General features: G+C 46.8%; 1 protein-coding gene, 1 long non-coding RNA gene and 1 pseudogene across 3 annotated transcripts in view; all 3 read left to right on the top strand.

Moving 5' to 3' along the window:
- The first annotated feature begins 484 nt into the window (after positions 1-484).
- LOC148144272 (uncharacterized) lies at positions 485-3,997 on the top strand (annotated as a pseudogene). Its single transcript, XR_015751432.1, has 2 exons — positions 485-656; positions 2,419-3,997. The product of XR_015751432.1 is annotated as an uncharacterized LOC148144272 (transcript).
- A 2,906-nt stretch (positions 3,998-6,903) lies between these two features.
- LOC148144271 (uncharacterized) lies at positions 6,904-16,461 on the top strand. Its single transcript, XR_015751434.1, has 4 exons — positions 6,904-6,975; positions 10,751-10,923; positions 14,745-14,837; positions 16,107-16,461. It is a non-coding gene; the product is annotated as an uncharacterized LOC148144271 (long non-coding RNA).
- Positions 16,462-25,934: 9,473 nt separating this feature from the next.
- LOC148144269 (uncharacterized) overlaps positions 25,935-27,380 on the top strand; it is a 108,314-nt gene continuing 106,868 nt past the window's right edge. The window contains exon 1 of the mRNA XM_087974662.1: positions 25,935-27,010. Coding sequence (XP_087830788.1) covers positions 25,968-27,010 — 1,043 coding nt within the window. The 5' untranslated portion in view covers positions 25,935-25,967. The remainder of the gene's footprint in view (positions 27,011-27,380) is intronic.

Genomic DNA, 27,380 nt, shown 5'->3' with positions numbered 1-27,380 from the left:
GTGTTCCCCTTATTAACTCACCTGCTTCACCTTCCAAGGAACCAACATTTACTTTAGCGACTCTGTTCCCTTTGGCAGACCAACAGAAGCTTTTGATATTTTATGCTATGTTTCTTTCGTAATTTACCTTACCTATTTCTATTCATTTTTGAAAATCCCTTTGTTTGTGTCTGGAAGTTTCCCGATGTTTCAGCTTTCCAAAGGTCTGGAGTAACATTCCTGAACAGGCTGACAATTAAAAAGAAACCCACCTTTCAGGCGGCTGGGGGCGGGGAAAACCAACACCCCTTGTTCCCTATTGGTTGGAGGGCTCTCCCAACCACGCCCCCTCAATTGGTGACGACATAGTGTGGACCACGCGCCCCCCCCCCCCGTGAGTTGGCGCATGTGCAGTGTCGGTCCCGCGGCCGGACAGAGGCAGTGTTACTGAGTGTGGGAGAGGAATGGCGCCGGCGGCTGAAGGAACAAGAACACGACCCGCTGGAAAAGCTGAGCAGGTCCGGCAGCTCGTGTCGGGAGGAATGTGAGGAGGTGTTTCGGGTCCGGGGATTCTCCTTCAGAACAGGACCAGGTTTCAGGAACATCCCGGGGAGGTCGCCAGGCCCGAGCGCCAAGACCTGGCTCCTGCCCCCGGGGAGAGGAGACAGTGAGACAGGGTAGGATTGGGACCCGCGGGAGGAGGGAGACTGGGGAGTTTATAAACTCCTAGGGGGAGGCCTCAGGCCTCCAATAGAAGCCCCACAGGCCCAGTGTTTACTTCACCGGCGAAGGAGCTCTCGGGTTGCCCGGGCAACCGGCCGCCAGCTTTGTGAGGGTCAAGCGCATGTTGTCTTGGGACGGGGTTGTTAGATTGTTGTATAATATTGATCTCCTCTGTACTTTTAATCTTGAAGATTTTAAAAATGTACATTGGCTTCAATTTATGAATTCTAAGTACAGAAGCAAAATATAAACATCTCCTTACATGTATCCCAACATGTGCATAGGAGCCAAGACTGCCTCATGATTTACTGAGCTGCTGAATCAATAGCTCTTTCCCTTTTGATTAATGAAGGTGGTGCCCAGCAGACTCCTGCACACAGCCTGTTCTGTCAGCCTTTATGGGAAAGATAGGATAGCAAAACCGAGACACCAATGTAGCCAAGTAATCTGAAGTCACACTTTGGTGCTTTAATCGCCTCAAACGCATGCCATTCAGAATAATGTCAAGGCTAGAGGGGTACCAGGCTCCCCAAGATAGCCAGGATGGATAACAAAGAGGAGAGCTGAAGTGTTATCCTTATCAAGCCTGTAACGTCTTCACAAATCTCTAACAAGTTAGTTAAATGCAGTGTCCCTGTCAGAAATCCCATGCAGACTCTTCCTAATCAATCCACCTTTCTCCATGTGACTACTAATTTTGACCAGAATAAGTATCACTGGAAGCTTCTCCACCAAATTTAAACTGGCAGGTGGGACTAGATTGGGTTGGGATATCTGGTCGGCATGGACGGGTTGGACCAAAGGGTCTGTTTCCATGCTGTACATCTCTATGACTCTATAATTGCTGAGATTAACTTTACAACCTTTCTTAAACCAGGCTGCAATGTTTGCAATTCTCCAGTCTTTTAAATTAGATTAGATTAGATTACAGTGTGGAAACAGGCCCTTCGGCCCAACAAGTCCACACCGACCCGCCGAAGCGAAACCCACCCATACCCCTACATTTACCCCTTACCTAACACTACGGGCAATTTAGTATGGCCAATTCACCTGACCCTGCACATCTTTGGACTGTGGTTCTGGCACCTCCTCCAAGTCCCTTCCTTCAAGATTGTTGGATGCATTTCATCAGTGCCTTGTCAAACTTTAAGGACCAAATGCTTATCGAAGACTTCTTTCATGTAAATTTTGAACTCTTGGGAGGTCATGTTGCGGCTGTACAGAACATTGGTTAGGACACTGTTGGAATATTACGTGCAATTCTGGTCTCCTTCCAACGAAAAGATGTTGTGAAACTTGAAAGGGTTCAGAAACGATTTACAAGGATGTCGCCAGGGTTGGAGGATTTGAGCTATAGGGAGAGGCTGAACAGACTGGAGCTGTTTTCCCTGGAGTTTTGGAGCCTGAGGGATAACCTTATAGAGGTTTACAAATTTATGAGGGGCATGTATAGGATAAATAGACAGTCTTTTCCTTGGGTTCAGGTCTGTTTCCATGCTGTACATCTCTATGACTCTGTTGGTTGCATCTGTAAGATCCTGAATCAGCACCTTGAGAATTAGAGTGGAGTGAGAACAGAGGGGGAGAGAGAGTGGGATGGTGCGTTCAATTTTGTGGAATAACAAAAGAAAAGTATAATCTGCAGAAAGTAGAATTGCTTGTTCAGAATTGTTACACTGCACTAAGTGTAATAACTTTTGTAATCTCTTTTTACAGAGTATTTGAAGATCTGAAGATGGAAATTTCAAAATCGCCTTATGTCCGACGCATTGACTCTTCTGCTCCTTGGATGCTGCCTGACCTACAGTGCTTTTCCAGCGTCATACTTTTGAACTCTTGACTCTGCAGCATCTGCAGTCCTCACTTTCACATCAATGTCTGACAGTGACACTGGGACATCGGGACTGCAATGATTTTTGACTGTGATTCTGTGAGAAGGAGCAAAGCGTTTGCTTCCGGCTTGAATACATTTTCAGAATCAATGGGACTGGATGAGAGACCCTACGTTGCAGCGCAGTGAGTATGGAGCCTGAAACAGTTATACAGCCTGGAAAGAGGAATTCACGGCAGGGTGGGGCTGTACCCACGTTTGTGTGCGGCTGAAGCTTCGGCCATGGAGAAACCCGAGGAATCCCGCCCCGTGAAGAAACCGTGGAAATGAGGCGACTGTGGGAAAGGCTTCTGTGCCCCGTCTGCTCTGGAGACTCATCGGCGCAGTCACACCGGTGAGAGGCCCTTCAGCTGCCCCGAGTGCAGGAAGGGCTTTACCCAGGCATCTGCCCTGCTGACCCACAGGCGGGTCCACACGGGGGAGAGGCCTTTCAGCTGCCACGAGTGTGGGAAGGTCTTCAGCAATTCCTTCGCCCTGCTGAGGCACCAGCGAATCCACAAGGGGGAGAGGCCACTCTCCTGCCCCGAGTGCGGGAAGGCCTTCAGTGATTCCTCCCACCTGCTGACCCACCGGCGGGTCCACACGGGGGAGAGGCCCTTCAGCTGCTCCGAGTGCAGGAAGGCCTTTACCCAGGCCTCTGCCCTGCTGATCCACCAGCGGCTCCACACAGGGGAGCGGCCCTTCAGCTGCCCAGAGTGCGGTAAAGGCTTCAGCGATTCCTCCACCCTGCAGACCCACCAGCGGGTCCACACAGGGTAGAGGCCTTTCAGCTGCTGTGAATGCAGGAAGTACTTTACCCAGGCCTCTGCCCGGCTGAGACACCAGCAGTCCCACACCGGGGAGAGGCCCTTCAGGTGCCCCGAGTGCGGGAAGAGCTTTGCCCGGGCCTCCAACCTCCAGACCCACCAGCGGATCCACACGGGGGAGAGGCCCTTTAGTTGTCCCGAGTGCGGGAAGTGCTTTACCCAGGCCACCACACTTCAGAAACACCAGTAGGTCCACATAGGGGAGAGGCCCTTCAGTTGCCCCAGGTGCAGTAAGGTGTTCACCTGCTCCTCCCACCTGCAGAGGCACCAGCAAGTTCATGTGCCATAGCAGGGGCATTGAAGGAGTGACGGCTGAGTGCCATTATCGACTGGAGTATTAACCCAGTTCCGGGGCCTCCCGGGTTCGAATCCTGCTGTGGCAGATGGTGAAATTGGAATTCAGTCAGTAATCTGGAGTTCCAAGTCTAATGATGAAGCCATTTTTGGGGGGGAGGGGGAAGAAAACCCCCATCTGATTCACTCACGTCATTTTTCGGGAAGGAAACTGCCGTTGTGGGAAAGGATTCACTCAGTCGTCCCAGCTGCATCCTTTACCCTGTCTGGCCTATGGTTGACTCTACACTGCCTCCACCCCCGCACCCCCTCCTCCCCCCCCCCACCCCCCCACCCCCCCCCCCCCCCCACTCCGTTCTCTTCCCCACTGGGCCCCTCCCTCTCCCCAGCAAATGAACAGGGAGAAACTACTTGGATATAGAGTATATGTTGAAATTGCTGAATGAGGCAATACTTCCTACAGGTTAAGAGAGGGAGTGTGTGCACTTTGACTTTGAGCTGTTTTTAAATAAAAAGCTACTTCTTCTACGCCTTTTTGCTGGGGGGAATCTGAAGCTGTAACAAAGTTGTGTCACAATAAAGGGTTACCTGAACTTACCGCCAGGTTCAGACTCTCATTGAAGGCTTTGAGCTTCAAATGGTTTTTGTTTTAAACCTGTTGATTTCTTTCAGCCTCCTGCACGAAGTTTCCAATGTCGTGTATCAGATGGAGCAGTGAATGAGTAGCTAGTATCGTTGGAAATTGCAAATATTTCAGGAGTGCAGGTACTGTGTCGTTTTATCGGCATTGTAAAGTTTACTGGCAGCACCAGGAGGTGTGGGCTGTGTTAATTAGAAATGATGTGGAGTTGCTGGTGTTGGACTGAGGTGGATAAAGTTAAAATCTGCACAACTCCAGGTTATAGTCCCAACAGATTTATTTGGAAGTGCTAGCTTTTGAAGCGCTGCTCCTTCATCGGGTAGCTGTTGAGCAGGATCATAAGACATAGAATTTATGGCCAAACATTACAGTGTCATGCAGTTGATAAGATTTCCTGAACCAGTCCAGTTGCAGTTCAGTCTTTCATCTTTTAGAATGGGTTGTAGGTTTCGGTTCATTAACATGTATATCCCAGAACTACTTTTAACTCACATTCTCCCGATGACTTAAGGTTTTATAAAATTAGGTGACATCTCAGCTCAGACAATGCAAGAAAGTTGTGAGGTTCAAGTCTGTCTGTCTGTTCTATTTCCAAAGTAGGAATTTATAAAATATTACATAGATTGACTGCCTGCAGATTGTGTTTTGCTCAAATAGCACAATGTATCTGCAAATGCAAATTCACTGCATAGGTTTGTGTGTGTGTGTGCGCACATGAGAGAGATAGTGTGTGTGTGTTTGCATGTGCATGCTTGATAAAGTGTGTCGATGCAATGGACTAGAAGCCTGTGAGAAGGTGTGTGCATGGATTTGAGTGTGGGAGGTGTATGTGTGTGAGAGAGGGTCTGCGTGACTGGGTGTGTATGTGTGCATGTGGGAGTGAGAGACAGTGTTAAGTGTCGTGAAGGTCCCGGTTGAGACCGTCCTCATGGGTTCCAAACTTGCCTATCGGCCTCTGCTTGATCAGTAGAAACAATTAATCAGTTACTGGGTGGCATGGTGGCTCGGTGGTTAACAGTGCTGCCTCGCAGCACCAGGGATCTGGGTTCGATTCCCACCTTGGGCAACTGTCTATGTGGAGTTGGCACATTCTCCCCAATGCTTGCACGGGTTTCCTCTGGGTGCTCCAGTTTTCTCCCACAATCCAAAAGATGTGCAGGTCAGGTGAATTGGCCATGCTAAATTCCACATAGTGTTGGGTGCATTAGTCAGGGGTAAATATAGGGAGGGGAATGGGTCTGAGTGGATTACTCTTTGGAAGGTCAGTGTGGACATTTTGGGCCAAAGGGCCAGTTTCCATACTGTAGGGAATCAAATCTAATCTACACGTACACACATTGGAGCGGGCAGGGTGAGACTTGTCTTTCACTTTGTAGAAGGTGGGAGGTTCTGATGCTGTGATTCAGGGTAAACACACGCTGGAAGACCTTTGGCTCAGAGAGATGGAGTTGGAAGCCAGGCTGCAGACATGTCATGGGGAAAGTTAACCGGACACTTTATTCCAGAAGATGGTCATTCCCCTCTGGACAGAGCCTTCTGATTAGGTCATTGGACAGGGTCAGAAGGGTGAGAGTGTGAATCACAGGTAAAGGGGATCTGAGATTGGGCAGCAGGGAGGAGCTAACTGGCTGAGTGGTGGGGGGGTGGGGGGCGCTGGGGGTAAGGGGCAGAATATTGACAGGTGATTGTCGTCTTTCTCTGCAGTAAGCAGCAGGAGGCCAGATGTCATCAGTGTCTGTCTGGCACCAGGTTCAGGAACTGACGTGCTCAGGACAGGAGAAGTAGGAAAGGGAGGCTGCAGTGGGTGTGGTCGACAAATCTCAGGAGGGGAGAGCTTCTGCTGAGGGCGCATGAGAAGTCAGAAGCTATGAAAACAAAGCAGAACATCAAACCTCTGGGTGGCATGGTGGCACAGTGGTTAGTACTGCTGCCTCACAGTGCTGGGTTTGATTCCAGCCTCAGGTGACTTTGGTACATTGTCCCCCTTGTGTCTACGTGGGTTTCCTTCAGGTGCTCCAGTTTCCTCCCACAGTCCAAAGATCTGCAGTTTAGGGTGGATCAGCTGTACTGAAGTGTCCAGGGATATGCATTTTCGGGTGCGTAAGCCATGGGGAACTGCAGGGTTGTACGGTAAGTGGGTTGGTCTGGTGGGATGCTGTTTGGAAGGTCAGTGTGAGGTGAATGGGCTGAATAGCCTGCAGGGATTATGTGATTCTACTGCTTTAGCCATTTGTATATTGAGAAATGATTACTGTGGTCCTGGGAAAGGTGGGATTTATAGTGTCACTGTCCTCTGTCCATTCTCTTTCTGTCCCCCTGTCCATTTTCTCTCTTGACACCCACCCTCAGCTCCTCCCCCCGCCCCAACCATTCTCTTTCCCCACCACCTATTATTTCTCATGCCTCCATCTCTCTTTGATCGCTGTATCAAGCCCTTCTAAGAAGAGAGAGACAGATGGAGATGACTCTACCTGGGAGATGGGGGTGCACAAGAAGTGGCTGATCTTTAACATTGAGCATAGCTGCTCAGAAACAACATTAAAGCATGTTCAATTCTATTTTTAAAAAAACTGCAGGCATCTTACTGAAACTTGCGTTGAAAAATGTGCAGTCTGGCCACAGTTGAGGACAGGCTGTAAGGGGTGAGCTGCCTATTCTAATATTGTCAAATTGGTTCAGACTATGAAGAAATAGAGTCATGGAGCATGGAATAAAACAGTTTGGTCTGTGCCGACCAGATATCCTAAATTAATTACTCCTATTTGCCAACACTTGGCCCAAACCCTTTAAACCTTCCTATTCGTACACCCATCCAGATGCCTTTTAAAAGTTGTAATTGTACCAGCCTCCACTCCGGCAGCTCATTCAATACATTTGCCATCCTCTGCGTGAAACAAGTTAGGTCCCTTAGGTCCCTTTTAAACCTTTCCCCAATCACCCAAAACTAATGTCCTCTAGTTCTGGCATTTCTTGAGATAAATTAAATGTCTCACGTTTTTTCTCATCCTTTGGTCCCTCATCTTTCCCCACTCAACCTAAACCTATGCCCTCCAGTTTGTGACTCCCCGAACCGAGGGAAAAGATATACAAAAGTTGAGCAGCCAGCCAAAATGCAAAAGGAATACAATGTCGAGCCACAGGGGGGAACAAATTGTGGTTCAACTTTTTTTTTCCTCCGATTGGCATTTAGAACATAGAACAATACAGCACAGAACAGGCCCTTCGGCCTATGATGTTGTGCCGAACATTTGTCCTAGCTTAAGCACCCATCCATGTACTTATCCAATTGCCGCTTAAAGGTCACCAAAGATTCTGACTCTGCCACTCCCACAGGCAGCGCATTCCATGCCCCCACCACTCTCTGGGTAAAGAACCCACCCCTGACATCTCCCCTATACCTTCCACCCTTCACCTTAAATTAATGTCCCCTTGTAACACTCTGTTGCACCAGGGGAAAAAGTTTCTGACTGTCTACTCTATCTATTCCTCTGATCATCTTATAAACCTCTATCAAGTCACCCCTCATCCTTCGCCGTTCCAACGAGAAAAGGCCTAGCCCTCTCAACCTATCTTCGTACGACCCATTCTCCATTCCAGGCAACATCCTGGTAAATCTTCTCTGCACCCTCTCCAAAGCTTCCACATCTTTCCTAAAGTGAGGCGACCAGAACTGCATACAGTACTCCAAATGTGGCCTAACCAAAGTCCTGTACAGTTGCAACATCACTTCACGACTCTTGAATTCAGTCCCTCTGCTAATGAACGCTAATACACCAGAGGCCTTCTTACAAGCTCTATCCACCTGAGTGGCAACTTTCAAAAATCTATGAACATAGATCCCAAGATCCCTCTGTTCCTCCACCTCCACTAAGAACCCTACCGTTAACCCTGTATTCCGCATTCTTATTTGTTTTTCCAAAATGGACAACCTCACACTTGGCAGGGTTGAACTCCATCTGCCACTCCTCAGTCCAGTTCTGCATCATATCCAAGTCTCTTTGCAGCCGACAACAGCCCTCCTCACTATCCACAACTCCACCAATCTTCATATCATCTGCAAATTTACTGACCCACCCTTCGACTCCCTCATCCAAGTCATTAATAAAAATTACAAACAGCAGAGGACCCAGAACTGATCCCTGCGGAACTCCACTTGTAACTGGGCTCCAGGCTGAATATTTGCCATCTACCACCACTCTCTGACTTCGACCGGTTAGCCAGTTTTCTATCCAATTGGCCAAATTTCCCTCTATCCCATACCTCCTGACTTTCCGCATAAGCCTACCATGGGGAACCTTATCAAATGCCTTACTAAAATCCATGTATACTACATCTACTGCTCTACCCTCATCCACATGCTTGGTCACCTCCTCAAAGAATTCAATAAGACTTGTAAGGCAAGACCTACCCTTCACAAATCCGTGCTGGCTGTCCCTGATCAAGCAGTGTCTTTCCAGATACTCATAAATCCTATCCCTCAGTACCCTTTCCATTACTTTGCCTACCACCGAAGTAAGACTAACTGGCGTGTAGTTCCCGGGGTTATCCCTATTCCCTTTTTTGAACAGGGGCACAACATTCGCCACTCTCCAGTCCCCTGGTACCACCTCCGTTGACAGTGAAGATGAAAAGATAATTGCCAATGGTACTGCAATTTCCTCTCTTGCTTCTCACATAATCCTGGGATATATCCCGTCAGGCCCCGGGGGACTTGTCTATCCTCAAGTTGTTCAAAATGTCCAACACATCTTCCTTCCTAACAAGTATCTCCTCTAGCTTACCAGTCCGTTTCACACTCTCCTCTTCAACAATACGGTCCCTCTCGTTCGTAAATACTGAAGAAAAGTACTCATTCAAGACATCTCCTATCTCTTCCGACTCAATACACAGTCTCCCACTACTGTCCTTGATCGGACCTACCCTCGTTCTTGTCATTCTCATGTTTCTCACATATGCATAAAATGCCTTTGGGTTATCCTTGATCCTATCCGCCAAAGATTTTTCATGCCCTCTCTTAGCTCTCCTAATCCCTTTCTTCAGGTCCCTTCTGGCTATCCTGTATCCCTCCACTGCTCTGTCTGAACCCTGTTTCCTCAACCTTATGTAAGCCTCCTTCTTCCTCTTTACAAGACATTCAACCTCCCTCATCAACCAAGGTTCCCTCACACGACCATCTCTTTCCTGCCTGATAGGTACATACATATCAAGGACACGTCGTATCTGTTCCTTGAAAAAGTTTCACATTTCCACGACATCCTTCCCTGACAGCCTATGCTCCCAACTTATGCTCCTCAGATCCTGTCTTACAGCATCATAATTACCCTTCCCCCAATTGTAAAACCTACCCTGTTGCACGCACCTATCTCTCTCCATAACCAAGGTCAAAGTCACAGAACTGTGGTCACCATCACCAAAATGTTCACCCACTAACAAGCCCATCACTTGTCCCGGTTCATTACCGAGTACCAAATCCAATATGGTCTCCCCTCTGGTCGGACAATCTACATACTAGTTAGAAAAGCTTCCTGGACACACTGCGCAAACACCGCCCCATCCAATCTATTTGATCTAAAGAGCTCCCAATCAATATTTGGGAAGTTGAAATCGCTCATGACTACTACCCTGTGGCTTCTGCACCTTTCCAAAATCTGTTTCCCAATCTGTTTCTCCACATCTCTGCTGCTGTTGGGGGGCCTATAGTAAACACCCAACAAGGTGACTGCACCTTTCCTATTTGTGACTTCAGCCCATACTATCTCCAAAGGCAGATCCCCCTTGAACTGCCTTTCTGCAGCCGTTATACCATTTCTAATTAGCAACGCCACCCCCCCTCCTTTTTTACCACCCTCCCTAATCTTACTGAAACATCTGTAACCAGGAACCTCCAATAACCATTGCTGTCCCTCTTCTATCCACGTTTCTGTGATGGCCACAACATCGTAGTCCCAGGTACCGATCCACGCCTTAAGTTCACCCACCTTATTTCTGATACTCCTTGCGTTGAAGTATACACATTTGAACCCATCTCTGTGTCCGCAAGTATTCCCTGTCTGTGCTTCCTTCTTCACAGCCTCCCTACATTCTTGGACATCCTGACAAACAGCTAGCCTACTTGCTGGACTACAAGTCCGGATCCCATCCCCCTGCCAAATTAGTTTAAACCTACCCCCCAGGATATTGGTGCCCTTCTGGTTCAGGTGCAACCCGTCCTGCTTGTACAGGTCCCACCTTCCCCAGAATGCGGTCCAATTGGACACTTCAAATCTGTCAGTCACGTCAGCATCTCTGAAGAGCATAATGCGCATGCCCCTCGGTGTCAGCAAGTACTGCGCATGTCCATTGGTGTCAGCAAAAGACTGTGCATGCTCCTGGTTGTACACACAAACGACTCATGACCTACATTTGATGTACCAATAGGAAACTCGGGAGGACCGGAAGGTGTCTTGTCCTCCTGCCAATCAGAGCACCGCTATTGTCTGAATGCGGAAGTTGGATAATGAGCTTCTGAAGTTGCTACTGCTGCTCCTGACTCTCTGAATGAAGATTGAGCTTTACCCCAAACTGCAACTTTCTTCCTCTGTCCAACAACTGTGAGTACAGCACTCTCTTTTCTCGCCACCTATTCCACTTTTTTTTATCATTCTGGCGTTCAATTGTTGACTTGCAACAACTGAAAGGAAAGGGAGTGAATTCAGGGAGGGGACAGAGTGTAGAAATATTGGTCGAGAGTGTGGTGCGGGAAAAGCATAGCAGGTCAGGCAGCGTCCGAGGAGCAAGAAAATCGACGTTTTTCTGCTCCTCAGATGCTGCCTGACCTGCGTCCTTTTCCAGCACCACACTCTCGACTCTAATCTCCGGCATTTGCAGTACTCACTTTTTTTGTCTCGAAATGTTGGTCCAGATTTGTGTCTCAATTGGCAAACACATGGCAAATGCATTACCACAATGTGAGAAAGCAGAAAGGAGGTGCATTGTTTTAATGGTGACATGTTGGGATATGGAGAAAGTGAGGAGTGCAGATGCTGGAGATCAGTGTTGACAAGTGTGACTCTGGAAAACAACAGCGGGTCAGACAGCATCCGAGGACCAGGAGAGTTGACGTTTTGGACACGAGCCGTTCATCAGGAACGTTATGTGGATGTACAGAGGTTTCAGTGTCTTTCTACACCAGTCAATACCCGTTGTCAGACAGGTGCACTAAGCAGTCAGCAGGGCAAGTGGTGTATTAGCAAGAGGAATTGAGTTCAGAAGTGGGGTGGGGCATTCCTGCGGTTAGGAGGTCATTGAATATATTCAAGGCTGAGTTCATCTGAATTTTGAACAACAATGAAGTGGATGGTTATGAGGGAACAGAAAAAATGGTTTTAAGAACAGTTACAGAATCATACAGCACAGAAACAGATACTTGATTTCATGCTGACTACATTCATAAACTAAACTAGTCCTACCTTGTTTGGCCTATATATCTCTGAACCTTTCCTATTCATAACAGCAGAAATTAAGCCATTCAGCCCACTGGGTCTGCGGCTGATAAGTGTCTCAGCCCCATTCTCCTGTTTTCTCCCTGTAACCCTCGATCCCCTTGATACTCAAGAACTGTTTCTGTCTCAGTGTTAACTATCCTCAGTTACCTGGCCTCCACAGCCTTCTTTGGCAATGAATTCCATCAGTTCACCACTCTTTGGCTAAAGAGATTTCTCCTAATCTCCATTCTGAAAGGTCTTCCCTTTACTCTAAGGCTGTGCCCTCGGCTGCTAGTCTCTCCTTCCAATGGAAACATCTTCCCAACATCAACTCGTCCAGGCCATTGAGTATTCTGTTTGTTTCAATTAGATTCCCCTGAGTGTGACCCTGTTAATCGGCATGAACCAGACCCTTCAGGATGAGGTACAGCAGGGATTAGGTTCAACAAAGTGAGAATGGAGGGAGTGTGTGGGATAGAGATTTTGTACTTCCAGGGAATAAGAATTACAGAGAGTTTGCTATAAATTAGAATTGATTGGATGGGGCAATGGGCCAGGGAGTGGCAGATGGAGATTAATTTAGGGAAATGTGATGTTTGCATTATGGTAAGGCAATCCAGGCAGCACAGTTAAGAGAGTGTTTCAGAACAAAGAGACCTTGGAGTGCAGGTTCATTGTTCCTTGAAAGTGCAGTCTCAGGTAGCCAGAACAGTGAAGAAGGCATTTTGTATGCTTTCCTTTATTAGTCAGAGCATTGAGTATCGGAGTTGGGAGGTCATGTTGTGGCTGTAAAGGACATTGGTTAGGCCAGTTTTAAAATACTGCATTCAGTTCTGGTCTCCCTGCTACAGGAAAGATGGTGTGAAACTTTGAAAGGGGTCAGAAAAGACTTGAAAGGCTATTGTCAGAGTTGGAGGGTTTGATCGACAGAGAGCGGCTGAATCGGTCAGGGATATTTTCCTGGAGCATCGGACGTTCAGGGGTGACCTTATAAATATTTATAAGGGGCATGGATAGGGTGAATGCAAAACTAGAGAGCAAATGTTTGAGGTGAGAGGGGAATGATTTAAAAGGGACATGAAGGGCAACTTGTTTCACGCGGAAAGTGGTGTATGTATTGAATGAGCTGTCACAGGAAGGGGTGGAGCCTGATACAATTACAGCATTTAAAAGGCATCTGGATGGGTACAAGAATAGGAAGCATTTAGAGGGATATGGGCCAAATGCTGGTAAATGGGACGAGATTAAGTTAGGATATCTGGGCGGCATATATGAGTTGGACTGTTTCTGTGCTGTATGACTGTCTGGTCTTTGGTGAAACCAGAAGTGTCATTGTGAAGACTGGACTTTCAGAGCAGCCTTCAAAGATGTTTTGTCCTTACTGGGAGCAGAAGAAGTTACAATGAAATCTTTCATTTATGAGATAGCACCTGAGTGAGTGAGTACATCTGAGATTTTGTGGAAAGTGGGATTTCATTGCACTGTGGGGATGAAACCCTACCCTATCCAGTCATTTCTGCTGGTAGGTGAGACCAGCACAGTTAGATGGGTTTTTGCATGGTAAAGGTATTAAGGGTAGTTGGGACAATGCAGGGAGGAGAAGCTGGGACAATGGAGAGATCAATCATGATCTAAATGAATGGCGAAGCAGGCTCGACAGGACAAATGACCTACTCCTGCTTCTATTACTATGAAACTCTAACCCTGCATTTCCCATGGCTAACCCACCTAACCTGCACATCTCTGGATACTATGGACAATTTAACATGGCCAATCCAAATCCAGGCCAGTGAGCAATACAGTGATGTGAAAAATGAACATCCGAGAATGACAGAAAGACATGGAGAGTAAATGTCCCAGCAATCGAAACTGGATTCTAAAGATCACAAAAACTGAAACTAAAAATGGTTTGTCTGAATGTGTGCTGCATTGCAGCAAATGCGAATGAATTGACTGCACACGTTGAAGGGAACTCCTTCAATTAAAATATGGGACTCCTTACAGAGATATGGCTCCAGGATGACAAGGATTGGATCCTCAATATTGAGGAGGTGATAAAGGTAGAGGGTGCACAGGTAATCAAAGCACTGATCACAGGGTAATCTGGTGTCAGCTCAGATTTCAGGTCCTGATTTCTCACCCTTCCTGGATTTCTGCTGATGCTTTGCCCTCTTTTTTTTTTTTAACACCTTCCGGAACAATAAGTCAATCCAGACCCACAATCTCCCAGCCTGTTAACCATCCAGACACCGAGTGTAGTCATAGCAGGGAATAAAACAAGAAATGTGAACCAAAATTAGAAATAAGTAGGTGCTTGTGCTTTATATTGTTCAATAGGAAGTAAACCAGAAATACTATTCTCCCAGGATTCCTACAGTGCCTTATTTGAGGAATTCTCTCACCCTTACATCGAGCTATTAGTACCCACTATGATTTACAACAATATTTATACCAACAGAAAAAAAAGTATCTGTTGTCAAATTGACATAGAGATATACAGCATGGAAACAGACTTTTTCTCTCTCTCATGCACACACATGCACAAGTCCATGGGGGTGAATTTGTGTTTGCAGAATGATATTTGCATATGCATTCTATTTTCCTCAAAAAATGCACAATCTGCAGGCGGTTAATATATGTAATATTTTGTAAATTCCACATTGGAAATAGAACCAGTCTGACTCTAAACTAGGATACAGACAAATTCTGACCTTACACCTTTAATGCATTGTTTGAGCAGAGGTGTCTCCTTTTGTTATAAAGCCTTAGAGTTATCCTGGGAAGGTGCCTTACAGGAAGTTCTGGGATTTACATATTAATGATATCTGCAATCCATTGTAAAAGATGAAAGACTTAACGATCCAGATTTGTTCAATCTATCATTTCAATGCCAGGATACTGTAATGCTTTTCCAGAAATTCTGTGTCTTATGATCTTACACTCCACAGCCACCTGATGAAGGAGCAGCGCTCCAAATGCTCGTGCTTCCAAATAAACCCATTGGATGATAACCTGGTGTTATGATTTTCAACTTTGTCCAGGTAAGGTTTGATTGGCCAGGCCAAATTACCCATAGTGCCCAGGGATGTGCAGGTTAGGGTGGATTGGCGGTGCTAAATTACTCACAGTGCCCAGGGATGTGCAGGTTAGATGTATTTGTCAATGGGTAAATGTAGAGCAATAGGAGTAGGGGAATGGGTGTGGTGAGGTTGCCATTTGGAGGTTGGTGTGGACTTCTTAGAACAGTGAGGGTTCTGTGAAGAGAAGGGATTTTTGTTAACTGTTCAGGAAGGGGGGGGAGGGGGGAAGCGGTGGGTGGAGTGCGGGGAGAAAGAAATTTGTTCACTTGTCGCAACTGGAGTGAACCCAGGGAGGGAGCAGACTCTGCAAACTCAGATATGTGTCTTAATTACCCAGGTAAGGAGGGTTGGAAGGATAGGGTGCTGCTGTTTCCCTAGTGCATCAGAGTGTGAGGAGTAATCTGATAGACTTTTTTAAAATCATGAGGGACATGGATTGGGTAAATAGACGAGGTCTTTTCCTTTGGATGGGGAGTAATAGATTTAAGGTGAGGGCAGGGGGAGGGAGACTGCAAAGAGACCTAAGGGGCAACATTTTTACGCAGAGGATGGTGCATGTATGGAATGAGCTGCCAAAGGAAGTGGTGAAGGCTGGTACAATGACAATATTTAAAAGTCATCAGCATGAGTGTATGAAAAGGAAGGGTTCAAAGGGTTATGGACAAAGCGCTGGCAAATGGGACGAGATTAATTTTGGATATCTGGTTGGGCACAGAGGAATTTGACTGAAGTGTCTGTTTCTGTGCTGTACATCTCGATGACTCTGGCTTTCCACAAATGTTTGTCATGTCTATGTTCAGTTTCTCTCTGGTGGCGGTGTCAATGCCTTGATGTCTCATTTTTGCTTTCCTCCCCACTTCCTGGGAATGTTAACCATTTTGTCTGGTTGTTCTTCAAGAAGCTGCATTGCAGGTTCACCCTGAATTGAGATTTGTTTGCTTCCCAAACTCCGACCTGCTCACTCTCAGCAATATCCCAGTGTTGTGAAAGATATTAAATTTCAGGTGGAGTTATCCAAAACTCAGAGATGTCAGTCTTGACGTCTTTGCTTTTCTGCCCCTATAAGATCCTGAATCAACACCTTCAGGAGAATGAGTTAGAGTGGAGGGCGGGAGAGAGAGAGTGTGGGATAGTGCTTTCAATTTTGTGGAATAACAACACAAACAAATTGCTTGTTCTGAATTTTTATTCTGGACTGACAGTAATGAATTTTGTAATCTCTTTTGACAGAGTATTTGAAGATCTGAAGACGGAAGTTTCAAAATCAACAGATGAAGAACTTATGCCCAAAATGTCGACCCTCCTGCTCCTCAGGTGCTGCCTGACTTGCTGTGCTTTTCCAGTGCCGCACTTTTCGATACTGACTCTCCAGTGTCTGCAGTCCTCACTTTGACGTCAATGTCTGACAGTCGCTCAATCCATCGGGACCACAACCATTTTTGACTGATTCTGTGAGAAGGAGCAAAACGTTTTGGTTCCTGTTTCAGTCCGTTCTCGGCATCAGTGGGACTGGATGAGAGACCCTACTGTTGGAGTGCACGGAGTGTGGAGCTTGAAACAGTTATAAGGCCTGGGAAGAGGAATTCACGGAGGGGAGGAGCTCTACATGTGTTGTGTGCAGCTGAAACTTTGGCCATGGAGAAACCCGAGGAATCCTGCCCCATGGAGAAACCGTGGAAATGTGGCGACTGTGGGAAAGGCTTCCATTTCCCATCTACTCTGGCGATTCATCGTCGCAGTCACACCGGGGAAAGGCCATTCCCCTGCACCGAGTGCGGGAAGGCCTTCAGCAATTCCTCCGACCTGGTGAGGCACCGGCGGGTCCACACGGGGGAGAGGCCCTTCAGGGTTCTGCATGCGGGAAGGGCTTTACCCAGGCCTCCACCCTGTTGGCCCACCGTCAGGTCCACACTGGGGAGAGGCTGTTCCTCTGCACCAAGTGCGGGAAGGGTAAAGCAGTTTCATGCAACTGATAGGATATATTGAACAAACCTTGATTGCTGTAAGTCTTCCATCTTTTAGAATGGGTTGCAGGTTTCTGTTCATTAATATGTAAATCCCAGAACCAGTTTTAATTCAGGTTCTCAAGATTACTTAAGTTTTTATAAAAATAGGTGACATCTCAGCTCAGACAATGCATGAAAGGTGAGAGGTTCGGTCTGTCTGTATCGCAATCTTGAATCAGACTGGTTCTATTTCCAAAGTATGAGTTGATAAAATATTACATGGATTGATTGCCTTCATTAACTGCCTGCTGATTTTTCCATAAAAAGCACACATTGAATCTATCTGCAAATATAATACTGCAGACGCAAATTCGTCCCATGGACTTGTATGTATGTGCGTGCATGAGAGAGTAGTGTGTGCATGTGTGTTTTTGCATGTGTGTATGATGGTGTATGAGCCTGTGAGGGTGTGTGCAGTGGTGAGTTTGTGTGTGTCTGAGAGAGACCATGTGTGTGAGAGAGGGTCTGCGTGAGTGAGAGAGAGAGTGTAGTGGGGTCACCCAAGGTTATCCTCATGGGTTATGAACTTGGCCATCAACCTCTGCTCAGCCACTGGAAACAGTTAAGCAGTGACACAACACACATCGGAGAGGACAGAGTGGCACTTGTCTCGCAGAAGTTGGGAGGCTCTGGATGCTATCATCCAGGGTAAACACACGCTGGAGGACCTTCGGCTCAGATAGATTCAGCTGGAAGCCAGGCTGCAGACACTGTGGTGGTAGGTGGGTGGGGGGGATCTTAACCGGACACTTTATTCTGGGAGACGGTCATTCCCCTCAGGACAGCCTTCTGATTGGGTCAGGGATTGTCTCCGTTCTCTGCAGTTGCCAGCTGGAGGCCAGATGATATTGGTGTCTGCCTGGTGCCAGGATTCGGGAACCGATAAGAAAAGGGAGAGAGAATGGATGGTGATGACTCTACCTGGGAAATAGCTTATTTTTAAAATTAAGAATAGCTAAAATGATATATTCAGAAACATTATTATAGCATGTTTAATTTTATAAAAAAGCTGCAGACATCTTTTGAAACTCTCATTGAAATATGCGCAGTTAGGCCACAGTTGAGGACAGGCTGTAATGGGTGAATGTTGTATTCCTAGTCTTGTAAAATTGGATCAGACTATGTCGAAAAAGAATCATAGAATTGTAGAGCACAGAAACAAAGCCTTTGGTCCCGACCGACCAGATATCCTAAATTAACCTAGTCTCATTTGCCAGCACTTTGCCCATATCCCTGTAAACCTTCCTGTTCATGTCCCCATCCAGATACCTTTTAAATGTTGTAATTGTATCACTTCCTCTGGCAGCTCATTCAATTTACCACTCTCTGCGTGAAACAAATTGCCCCATAGGACACTTTTAATTTTTCCCCTCTCACCCTAAACTACTTCTACTTCTTCTACTTCTGGACCTCCCCACCCCAGGGGAAATATCTTGTCTATTTACATTATCTATGCCCCTCATGATTTTATAAACCTCTATAAGGTTACCCCCTTGTGGTGAAACGGTTAAAAATTATGTCCCAATACATGTGTGAATCTAACCGGAATGGAGGTGTTGCTTAGTCCCGTGTGAATCTTATTACACACCTCCCCGTGTGAATCTTCTTATCTGTATGTAACCAGAATGGAATGTGTTTTTTAGCCTTGCTCTGCTGTTCACATGAATGTTTATATCTGGAAAAGAGTATATCAGCTGGAAAAGTCTCCAGTTCGGTGAGTCTGCTCCGGGGTTACGTTTAACCGCCGAGCGTGGGTTGTTGGCAACCGCTCTACGAGAACTGACGGCTCCCAGTTCCGGTAACATGTAGAGTGAGTATAAGCCAGACCCGTTGTAAGTATGAGACCTGGTTGTGGCGACGCTGCGGGGAATAAAATGCTCATATTCTAGCAGACTCGCCTCTTGGTCGTTTGTTCTGTGTCAGACTACTCTCCTACGAACCTGACCTTGAGAATTTTTTAAAACACCCCTCAGCCTCCAATACTCCAGGGAAAACAGTCCCAGCCTTTTCAGCCTCTCCCTGTAACTCCAAACCTAACAACATCCTTATAAGTCGTTTCTGAATCCTTTCAAGTTCCACAACATTCTTCCCACTGAGTGATCCAATAGGCTGTGAACAATCTATTTTTGTTGGGGTGTAAGAGAGGGCATTTCTTGAGGCCAATTAACTTTCACACTGTTTTTCTTTCTAATCCGAAGTCTCTCAAATTTTCCCCCACTTACCCTAAACCTATGCCCTCTCGTTTAGGACCCCGACCCTGGGGAAAAGATATACAAAAGTTGAGCAGCCAAACAAATGCAAAAGGACTAAGAAGTCGAGCCACAGATGGGGAAAAGAAAGTGGCTCCAGCCTTTTTTTCTCCTATTGACAATTGGACACTTCAAATCTGTCAGTAATACCACCTCCCAGGGTCTCCAGCGTCTCTGTGGCAGCAAGCACTGCGCATGCTCCTCGGAGTCAGCAAGAAAACTGCGCCAGCTGCTCGGTGTCCGCGCACGCGGCTCGCGCCCTTCTTTTGATGGACCAATACGAGGCACTGGAGGACCCGAAAGAGACTGGTCCTCCTGCCAATCAGAGCGCCCCGATTGTCTGACTGCGGAAGTTGGAGCATGAGCTTCGGAAGTTGTTATTGTTGCTCCATCTCTCTGAATAAAGATTGAACTTCACCCCATACTGCAACCTCCTTCCTCTGTCCAACATCTGTGAGTACGGCACTCTCTTTTCTAAATTCTGAGCTTCAGTTGTTGACTTGCAGCAACTGAAAGGAAATGGGGTGAATCGGGGGTTGGGGGAACAGACTCTGTACACGTTGGTCCAGGTCTGTGTCCTCATTGGCAAAAGCATTACCACAATGTGATGATTTTGCTTTTGCTGTGGAAGAAAATGCAGAAAAAAGGTGCATTGTTTAAATGGTGGAATAGTGGGATGTGGACAAAGTGAGGACTGCACATGCTGGAGATTAGAGTCGAAAAGTGTGGTGCTGGAAAAACACAGCAGGTCAGGCAGTATCCGAGGACCAGGATTGTTGGTGATTTGGACACGAGCCCTTCGTCAGGAATGATGTGTGGATGTACAAAGGGGCCTCAACATCCTTCCACACCAGTCACTGCCAGTTGTCAGACTGGCAATCAGCAAGGCAAGTGGTATATTAGCAAGAGTTCAGAAGTTGGGATTGCTTTCTGTGATCAGGCAGCCATTGAATATATTCAAGCCTGCGTTCATCTGATTTCTGAACAACAAAAAAGTGGATGGTGATGGGGAAGGCAAAAATAATGGTTTTAAGACTAGTACAGAACAGTTACAGAGTCATACAGCACAGAAACAGACACTTCAGCCCAACTAGTCCATGCTGAATATATTCACAAACTAAACTAGACCCATGTAGTTTGGCCCATATCCCTCTGAACCTTTCCTACTCATGTACTTATCCAAATGTCTTTTAAATGTACCTATATCCACCACTTCCTTAGGATATTGATTCCACACACAAACCACTCTCTTTCAAAAAAAGGTGTTCCTCATGTCTTTTTAAAATCTTTCTCCTCTCTCCTTAAAAGTTTGCTCCCTAATCTTGAAACCCCCATCTGAAGGAAACAGCATCAGCCACTCACCTCATTGACACCCCTCTTGATTTTATAAACTTCTCAACTTCCTGTGCTCCTGTGAAACAAGTCCCAGCCTATCCACTTAGATGTCGGTATATTCATATCCAGTTATGATCTGTTCAGTGCTGCTGCATGCTCAAAAGACCAAATGGCTACTCCTGCTCCCAATTCTCTCACACTGTGTCCAAGACAGCAAGAGACCATAAAACATAGGAGCAGAAATTAGATCATTCAGCACATCAGGTCTACTCATACCACACAACCATGGTTGATAAGTTTCTCAACCTCATTCTCCCACTTCCTCCCCTTAACCCTTGATCCCCTTGATACTCAAGAACCTATCTATCTCAGTTTTAAATACCCTCAGTGACCTAGCCTCCACAGCCTCATGTTACAATAAATTCCACAGATTCACCACTCTCTGGCTGAAAAGATTCTCCTTATCTCCCTTCTAGCAGGTCTTCCCTTTTCTAGTCTCTTTCAGGTTCTGGTCTCTCCCACCAATGGAAACATCTTCCCAATGCTCACTTTGTTTAGGCCTTTCAATGTTCTGTATGTTTCAATTATATCTCCCCTGAGTGTGAGTGTGGGCCTGTGTTATGGACTAAGCCAGACCACTCAAAACATTCTTAAGCAGGCAGCCCCAGACCATAACATTGCAATTTGATTTGGTAAGTGCACAGTGAAAATTACCTGGAGTAGGTTAGCTCGGTTGACTACTAGATTTTAAAACAGACAAAAATTTATTCACAAAATAACACAATGAAACATAAAGATCAGAATAAAGAACCCCTACAGAACTCAACCTTGCCAACTAGACTCAGTTATGCTGTTCTGAATATACACAACAGTCCCAATAAGCCAACTCCCTTTGAAAACCAGTATAAATGGAACACATGCTTATAGGTTGAAGTTGAGGGGTGGAAAAGAGAGAGAGTTTCCACATAGCTCCCTGTTGAACTGCCAACCAGTTCAATACTGAACTAAAACTGCTCAGCTCACTCCCCTTTCTTTATACAGGTCACTTCTAAAACATGTCCAATTTGGCCTGAAGTCACACCTGTTTACATATCAACAAAAGGCCTTTCAAAATCCGTTTCATCCACGTTCAAACCAGACTGATCAGAACCCGGCCGGTTTATTACCTCTCTGAAAAAAGTCATGGACAGAGTCTCCTTGAGCCAGGGAAAAGCTTTTAGTCAAAAACGGAACTACCTTTGTGGCACCTGTTATTCAGCATGAACCAGACCCTTCAGGATGAGGTACGGCAGGGATTAGGTTCAGCAAAGTGAGATTGGAGGGAGAGTGTGTGGGATGGAGATTTTCAGCTTGCAGGGAATAAGAGAGGAAAAAGAGTTTGCTGTAAATTAGAATTGATCAGATGGGCCAATGGACCGAGGAGTGGCAGATGGAGTTTAATTTAGAGAAATATGAGGTGTTGCATTTTGGTCAAGCAATCCAGGCAGGATTGGCACAGTGAAGGGGAGTGTCACAGAACAGAGAGATCTTGGAGTGCAGGTTCATGGTTCCTTAAAAGTGAGTCTTAGGAGGTCATGGAGTGGCTGTACAGGACATTGGGTAGGCCACTTTTAGAATACTGTATTCAGTTCTGGTCTCCCTGCTACAGGAAAGATGTTGTGAAACTTTGAAAGGGTTCAGAAAGGTTTTTCAAGGCTGTTGCCAGAGTTGGAGTGTTTAAGACACAGAAAGAGGTTAAATAGGCCGGTGAAAATTTTCCGTGGAGCACTGGAGGTTGAGGGATGACCTTATAGATGTTTATAAGGGGCAGGATAGGATGAGTACCCAGGGTAGGGGAGTCCAAAACTAGACGGCATATGTTTGAGGTGAGAGAGAATGATTTAAAAGGGACCAGAGGAGCAACGTTTTCACAGAGGGTGATGGAGTCTGATACAATTACTACAAAATTTCAAAGGCATCTGGATGGGAATATGAAGTGGAAGAGTTTAGGGGAATATGGCCCAAATGCTGGCAAATGATTTAGATTAATTTAGGATTTCTTGTTGGCACAGATGAGTTGGGTTGAAGGGTCTGTTTCTGTGCTTATGACTCTAATCATCTTCGGTGAAAGCAGATGTGTGGTTGTGAAGACTGGACTTTCAGAGCAGCTTTCAAAGATGTTTTGCCTTGTCTGGGAACAGAAGAAGTTGCAATTAAATCTTTTATTTGTGAGACAGCAACTGAATGAGTGAATACATCTTGGAAAGTGAGAATTCATTGAACTGTGGGGATGAAGCCCTACCCTATCAGTCATTTCTGCTGGTAGATGAGACTCGGACTCAATAGGGGGAATAGATTTAGGACAGAGATGAGGAGGAACTGCTTTACCTGGAGAGTAGTGAATCTATGGAATTTTCTGCCAAGGAATCAGCAGAGGCAGCTTCATTAAGTATATTCAAGACACAGTTGGATGGGGTTTTGCAATGGTAGGGGAATTAAGGGGAGTTGGGACAATGGAGGTAGGAGTAGCTGAGACGATGGATAGGTCAGTCATGAGCTTAATGAATGGCTGAGGAGGCTCGATGAGCCAATGGCCTACTCCTGCTTCTATTACTATGGAACTATAACCCTGCATTTCCCATGGCTAACCCACCGAACCTGCACATCCCTGGACACTCTGGGCAATTTAGCCTGGCCAATCCAAATCAAGGCCAGTGAGCAATGTAGTGATCTGGAGAATTAACATCAGAGAATGATAGAAAGGGACAAGGAGAGTAAATATACCAGCAATCAAAACTGGATTCTAAAAATCACAAAAATGGAAACTAAAAATGGTTTGTCTGAATGTGTGCTGCATTGTAACAAAAGCGAATGAATTGACTGCACACATTGAAGAGAATAATTATGATCTGAGACTCCTAATGGAGATATGGCTTCAGAATGACAAGGATTGGATCCTGAAAATTGAGGGGGGTAGTCAAATGGAAAGTAAGAGAATGGGAGAGGTGCTAATGAAAGCACTGATCACAGGGTAATCTGGTGTCAGCTCGGATTTCAGGTCCTGGTTTCTCTGTCCTCTGTTGATTTTCCTGTTCCAACAGAGTAAAATGTGGGTCTGCCCTCAGCTCTGCTGGATTTCTGCTGAAGCTTTGACCCCACCCCCACCCCTTTACACCTTCTGGAACAATAAAACATTCAGTGAATTGAGACCCAACCCACAATCTCCCAGTCTCTCAAACCAATCAGACACAAGAGTGTAGTCATAGCATGGAATCAAACAAGAAAAATGAAACAAAGTTAAATATATAGGTGCTTAATTAGATTAGATTCCTATAGTATGGAAACAGGCCCTTCCACCCAAAAAGTCCACACTGACCCTCCAAAGAGTAACCCACCCAGACCCATTCCCCTACATTTACCCCTATCTAATGCACCTAACTTTATGGGCAATTTAGCATGACGAATTCACCTGACCTGCGCAACTTTGGACTGTGGGAGGAAACAGGAGCACTCGGTGGAAACCCACTCAGACCCGGGGAGAATGTGCAAACTCCACACAGAATCAAACCCAGGTCCCTAGTGCTGTGAGGTAGCAGTACTAACCACTGAGCCACCATGCTACCCCCCAAATGTTTGTTCATTAGGAAGTAAACCAGAAATAGAGATTTCCCAGGATTCTTATAGAATGAGCTGCCTACTTGAGGGATACTCTCTCCTTTACATCTAACTATTAGTACCCAGCTATGATTTACAACAATATTTACACCAACATAAATAAAGCATTTGTTAACATACAGACATAGAGATATACAGCACGGAAAGAGACTTTTTCTCTCCCTCATGCATGCACACACGTAACTGACAGGAAGTTCTAGGATTTACATATTATTGATACCTGCAACCCATTCTAAACGATGAAAGACTTAATCCAGGTCTGTTCAATATATCATTTCAGTGGCAGGACACTGTAATGTTTTTCCATGAATTCTGTGCCTTATGATCTTATTCTCCACAACCACCTGATGAAGGAGCAGCGCTGTTAACGCCAGTCCTTCCAAATCAACCTGTTGGGTGTTTGATTTTTAACTTTGTCCAGGTTAGGTTGGATTGGCCAAGCTAAATTACCCGTAGTGCTCAGGGATGTGCATTAGTCAGGGCAATAGGGGGATGGGTGTAGGTGGGTTACCCTTCGGAGGGTCGGTATGGACTCCTTGGGCCGAGTGGCCTGCTTCCACACTCTGGGAATTCTCTGAAAGGAAGGGATTACCCAATTGCAAACTGCAGGGCTACGCAGACGCAGTGCGCAGAGCTGTTGTCGGCCTTTCCCCGCCCCCTCGCTTCATCTATGACGTCATAATGCGGAAGTGGCCCTGTCCGTTTCAGAGTGAAACTCCCTCCCTCTGGGCAACTCTTCATCCTGGGAGGGAGTGGGGGTAAAATCTGTTCACTTGGAGCAACTGGAGTGATTCCAGGGAGGGGGCAGACTCTGCAAACTCAGGAATGTGTCTTAATTACCCGGGTGAGGAGGGATGGGATGGGGCTGTTTTCCCTCCCGCGCCGGAGACTTAGGGGTGACCTTATAGACTTTTTATAAACGCATGAGGGGCATGGATAGTGTAAATATACAAGGTCTTTACCTTGGGATGGGGGAGTCCAGAACCAGAAGATAATAGGTTTAAGGTGGGGGGAAGATTTAAAAGGGACCTAAGGGGCAACGTTTTCATGCAGAATGTCATGTGTGTAAGGAATGAGCTGCCAGAGGAAATGGTGGATGCTGGCATCTGGATGGGTGTTTGAATAGGAAGGGTTCAGAGGGATATGGGCCAAGTACTGACAAATGGGACTAGATTGATTTTGGGTATCAGGTTGGCACGGAAGAGATTGACCGAAGGGTCTGTTTCTGTGCTGTGTATCTCTATGACTCTGGCTTTCTACTAATATATGTACAGTTTCTCTCTGGTGTCGGTGTTAATGCTTTGATGTCTCTTTTCCCCCCACTTCCCAGAGACGTTAATGTGAGAACCGAGAGAGAGAGAGTGAGATGGTGCTTTCAATTTTGTGGAATAACTAAAGAAAAGAAAGTAGAAATGCTTGATCTGAATTTCTACCCTGGACTGACACTGATGACTTTTGTAATCTCTTTTTACAGAGTATTTGGCGATCTGAGGACGGAAGTTTCAAAATTAACAGATGAAGGGCTTATGCCTGAAACGTCGACGCTCCTGCTCCTCTGATGCTGTCTGACCAGCTGTGCTTTTCCAGCACTGACTGTCCAGTAACTACAGTCCTCACTTTGTTGTCAATGTCTGACGGCAACAGTGTTTGACTGTGATTGTGTGAGAAGGAGCAAAGCTTTTTGGTTCCTGTTTGAGTACATTTTCAGCATCAGTCGGAGTGGGTGAGTGACCCTACTGTTGGCAGTGCACTGAGTGTGGAGCCAGAAACAGTTGTACAGCCTGGAAAGAGGAATTCACGGTGAGGACGGGCTCTACACGCATTTGTGTACAGCTGAAGCTTCGGCCATGGAGAAACCTAAGGAATCCCACCCCGTGGAGGAATCGTGGAAGTGTGGCGACTGCGGGAAAGGCTTCCGTGCTCCATCTGCCCTGGAGATTCATCGGCGCAGTCACACCGGAGAGAGGCCATTCATCTGCCCCAGGTGTGGGAAGGCCTTCAGCAATTCCTCCGCCCTACTGAGGCACCGATGGGTCCACACCGGGGAGAGGCCCTTCAGCTGCCCCGATTGCGGGAAGGACTTCAGCTATTCTTCTGACCTGCAGACCCACCGACGGGTCCACACGGGGGTGAGGCGATTCTCCTGCACTGTGTGTGGGAAGGCCTTCAGCACCTCCTCCACCCTACTGACCTACTGGCGGGTCCACACTGGGGAGAGGCCATTCCCTTGTTCCGAGTGCAGGAAGGGATTCACTCAGGAGGGCAAGTTGCGGACGCATCAGCGGGTCCACACTGGGGAGAAGCCTTTCATCTGCCCCGAGTGTGGGAAGGCCTTCAACGATTCCTCTGCCCTTCAGACCCACAAGTGGGTCCACACACAGGAGAGGCCTTTCCCCTGCACAGAGTGCGGCAAGATCTTCAGCAATTCCTCCTCCCTGCTGAAGCACCAGCGGGTCCACACAGGAGAGAGGCCCTTCAGCTGCCCCGAGTGTGGGAAGGGCTTTACCCAGGCGTCAGTCCTGCTGATCCACCAGCGGATCCACATAGGTGAGAACCCTTTCTGCTGCCCTGAGTGTGGGAAGGGATTCACTCAGATGGGCAACTTGCGCACGCACCAGCGGGTCCACACGGGGGAGAAGCCCTTCATCTGTCCCAAGTGTGGGAAGGCCTTCAGCGATTCCTCCACCCTGCTGAAGCACCAGCGAGTCCACACGGGGGAGAAGCCCTTCATCTGTCCCAAGTGCGGGAAGGCCTTCAGCGATTCCTCCACCCGACTGAAACACCAGCGGGTCCACACGGGGGAGAGGCCCTTCAGCTGTCCCGAATGTGGGAAGGCCTTTAGCAATTCCTCTGACCTGCTGAAGCACCAGCGTGTCCACACGGGGGAGAGGCATTCCCCTGTCCCAAATGTGGGAAGGCCTTCAGCAATTCCTCTGCCCTGGTGAAGCATCGGCGGGTCCACACGGGGGAGAGGCCCTTCAGCTGTCCCGAATGTGGGAAGGGCTTTACCCGGGCAGCCACCCTGCGGAGGCACCAAGGAGTTCACGTGCCATCGCAGGGGGATTGAAGGAGCGACTGTCGAGTACCATTATGGACTGGGCTACCAACCCAGTTCTGGAACTCCCAGGTTTGAATCGCACCGCAGCAGATAGCGGATTTGGAATTCTGTCAGAAATCTGGAGGTCAGAATCTAACAATGAAACCATTGGGTGGGGTGGGGGGAAAGCCCCATTCTGATTCAGTCACGTCCTTTTTAGGGA

Source organism: Chiloscyllium plagiosum, unplaced genomic scaffold (assembly GCF_037043375.1).
Source record: "Chiloscyllium plagiosum isolate Xiang-an unplaced genomic scaffold, Cpla_swu_hap1 HiC_scaffold_27, whole genome shotgun sequence".
In the NCBI taxonomy this organism is placed as follows: domain Eukaryota; kingdom Metazoa; phylum Chordata; class Chondrichthyes; order Orectolobiformes; family Hemiscylliidae; genus Chiloscyllium; species Chiloscyllium plagiosum.
The sequence above is the reverse complement of the archived record's forward strand: the minus strand, read 5'-3'. Positions and strand labels throughout refer to the sequence as shown.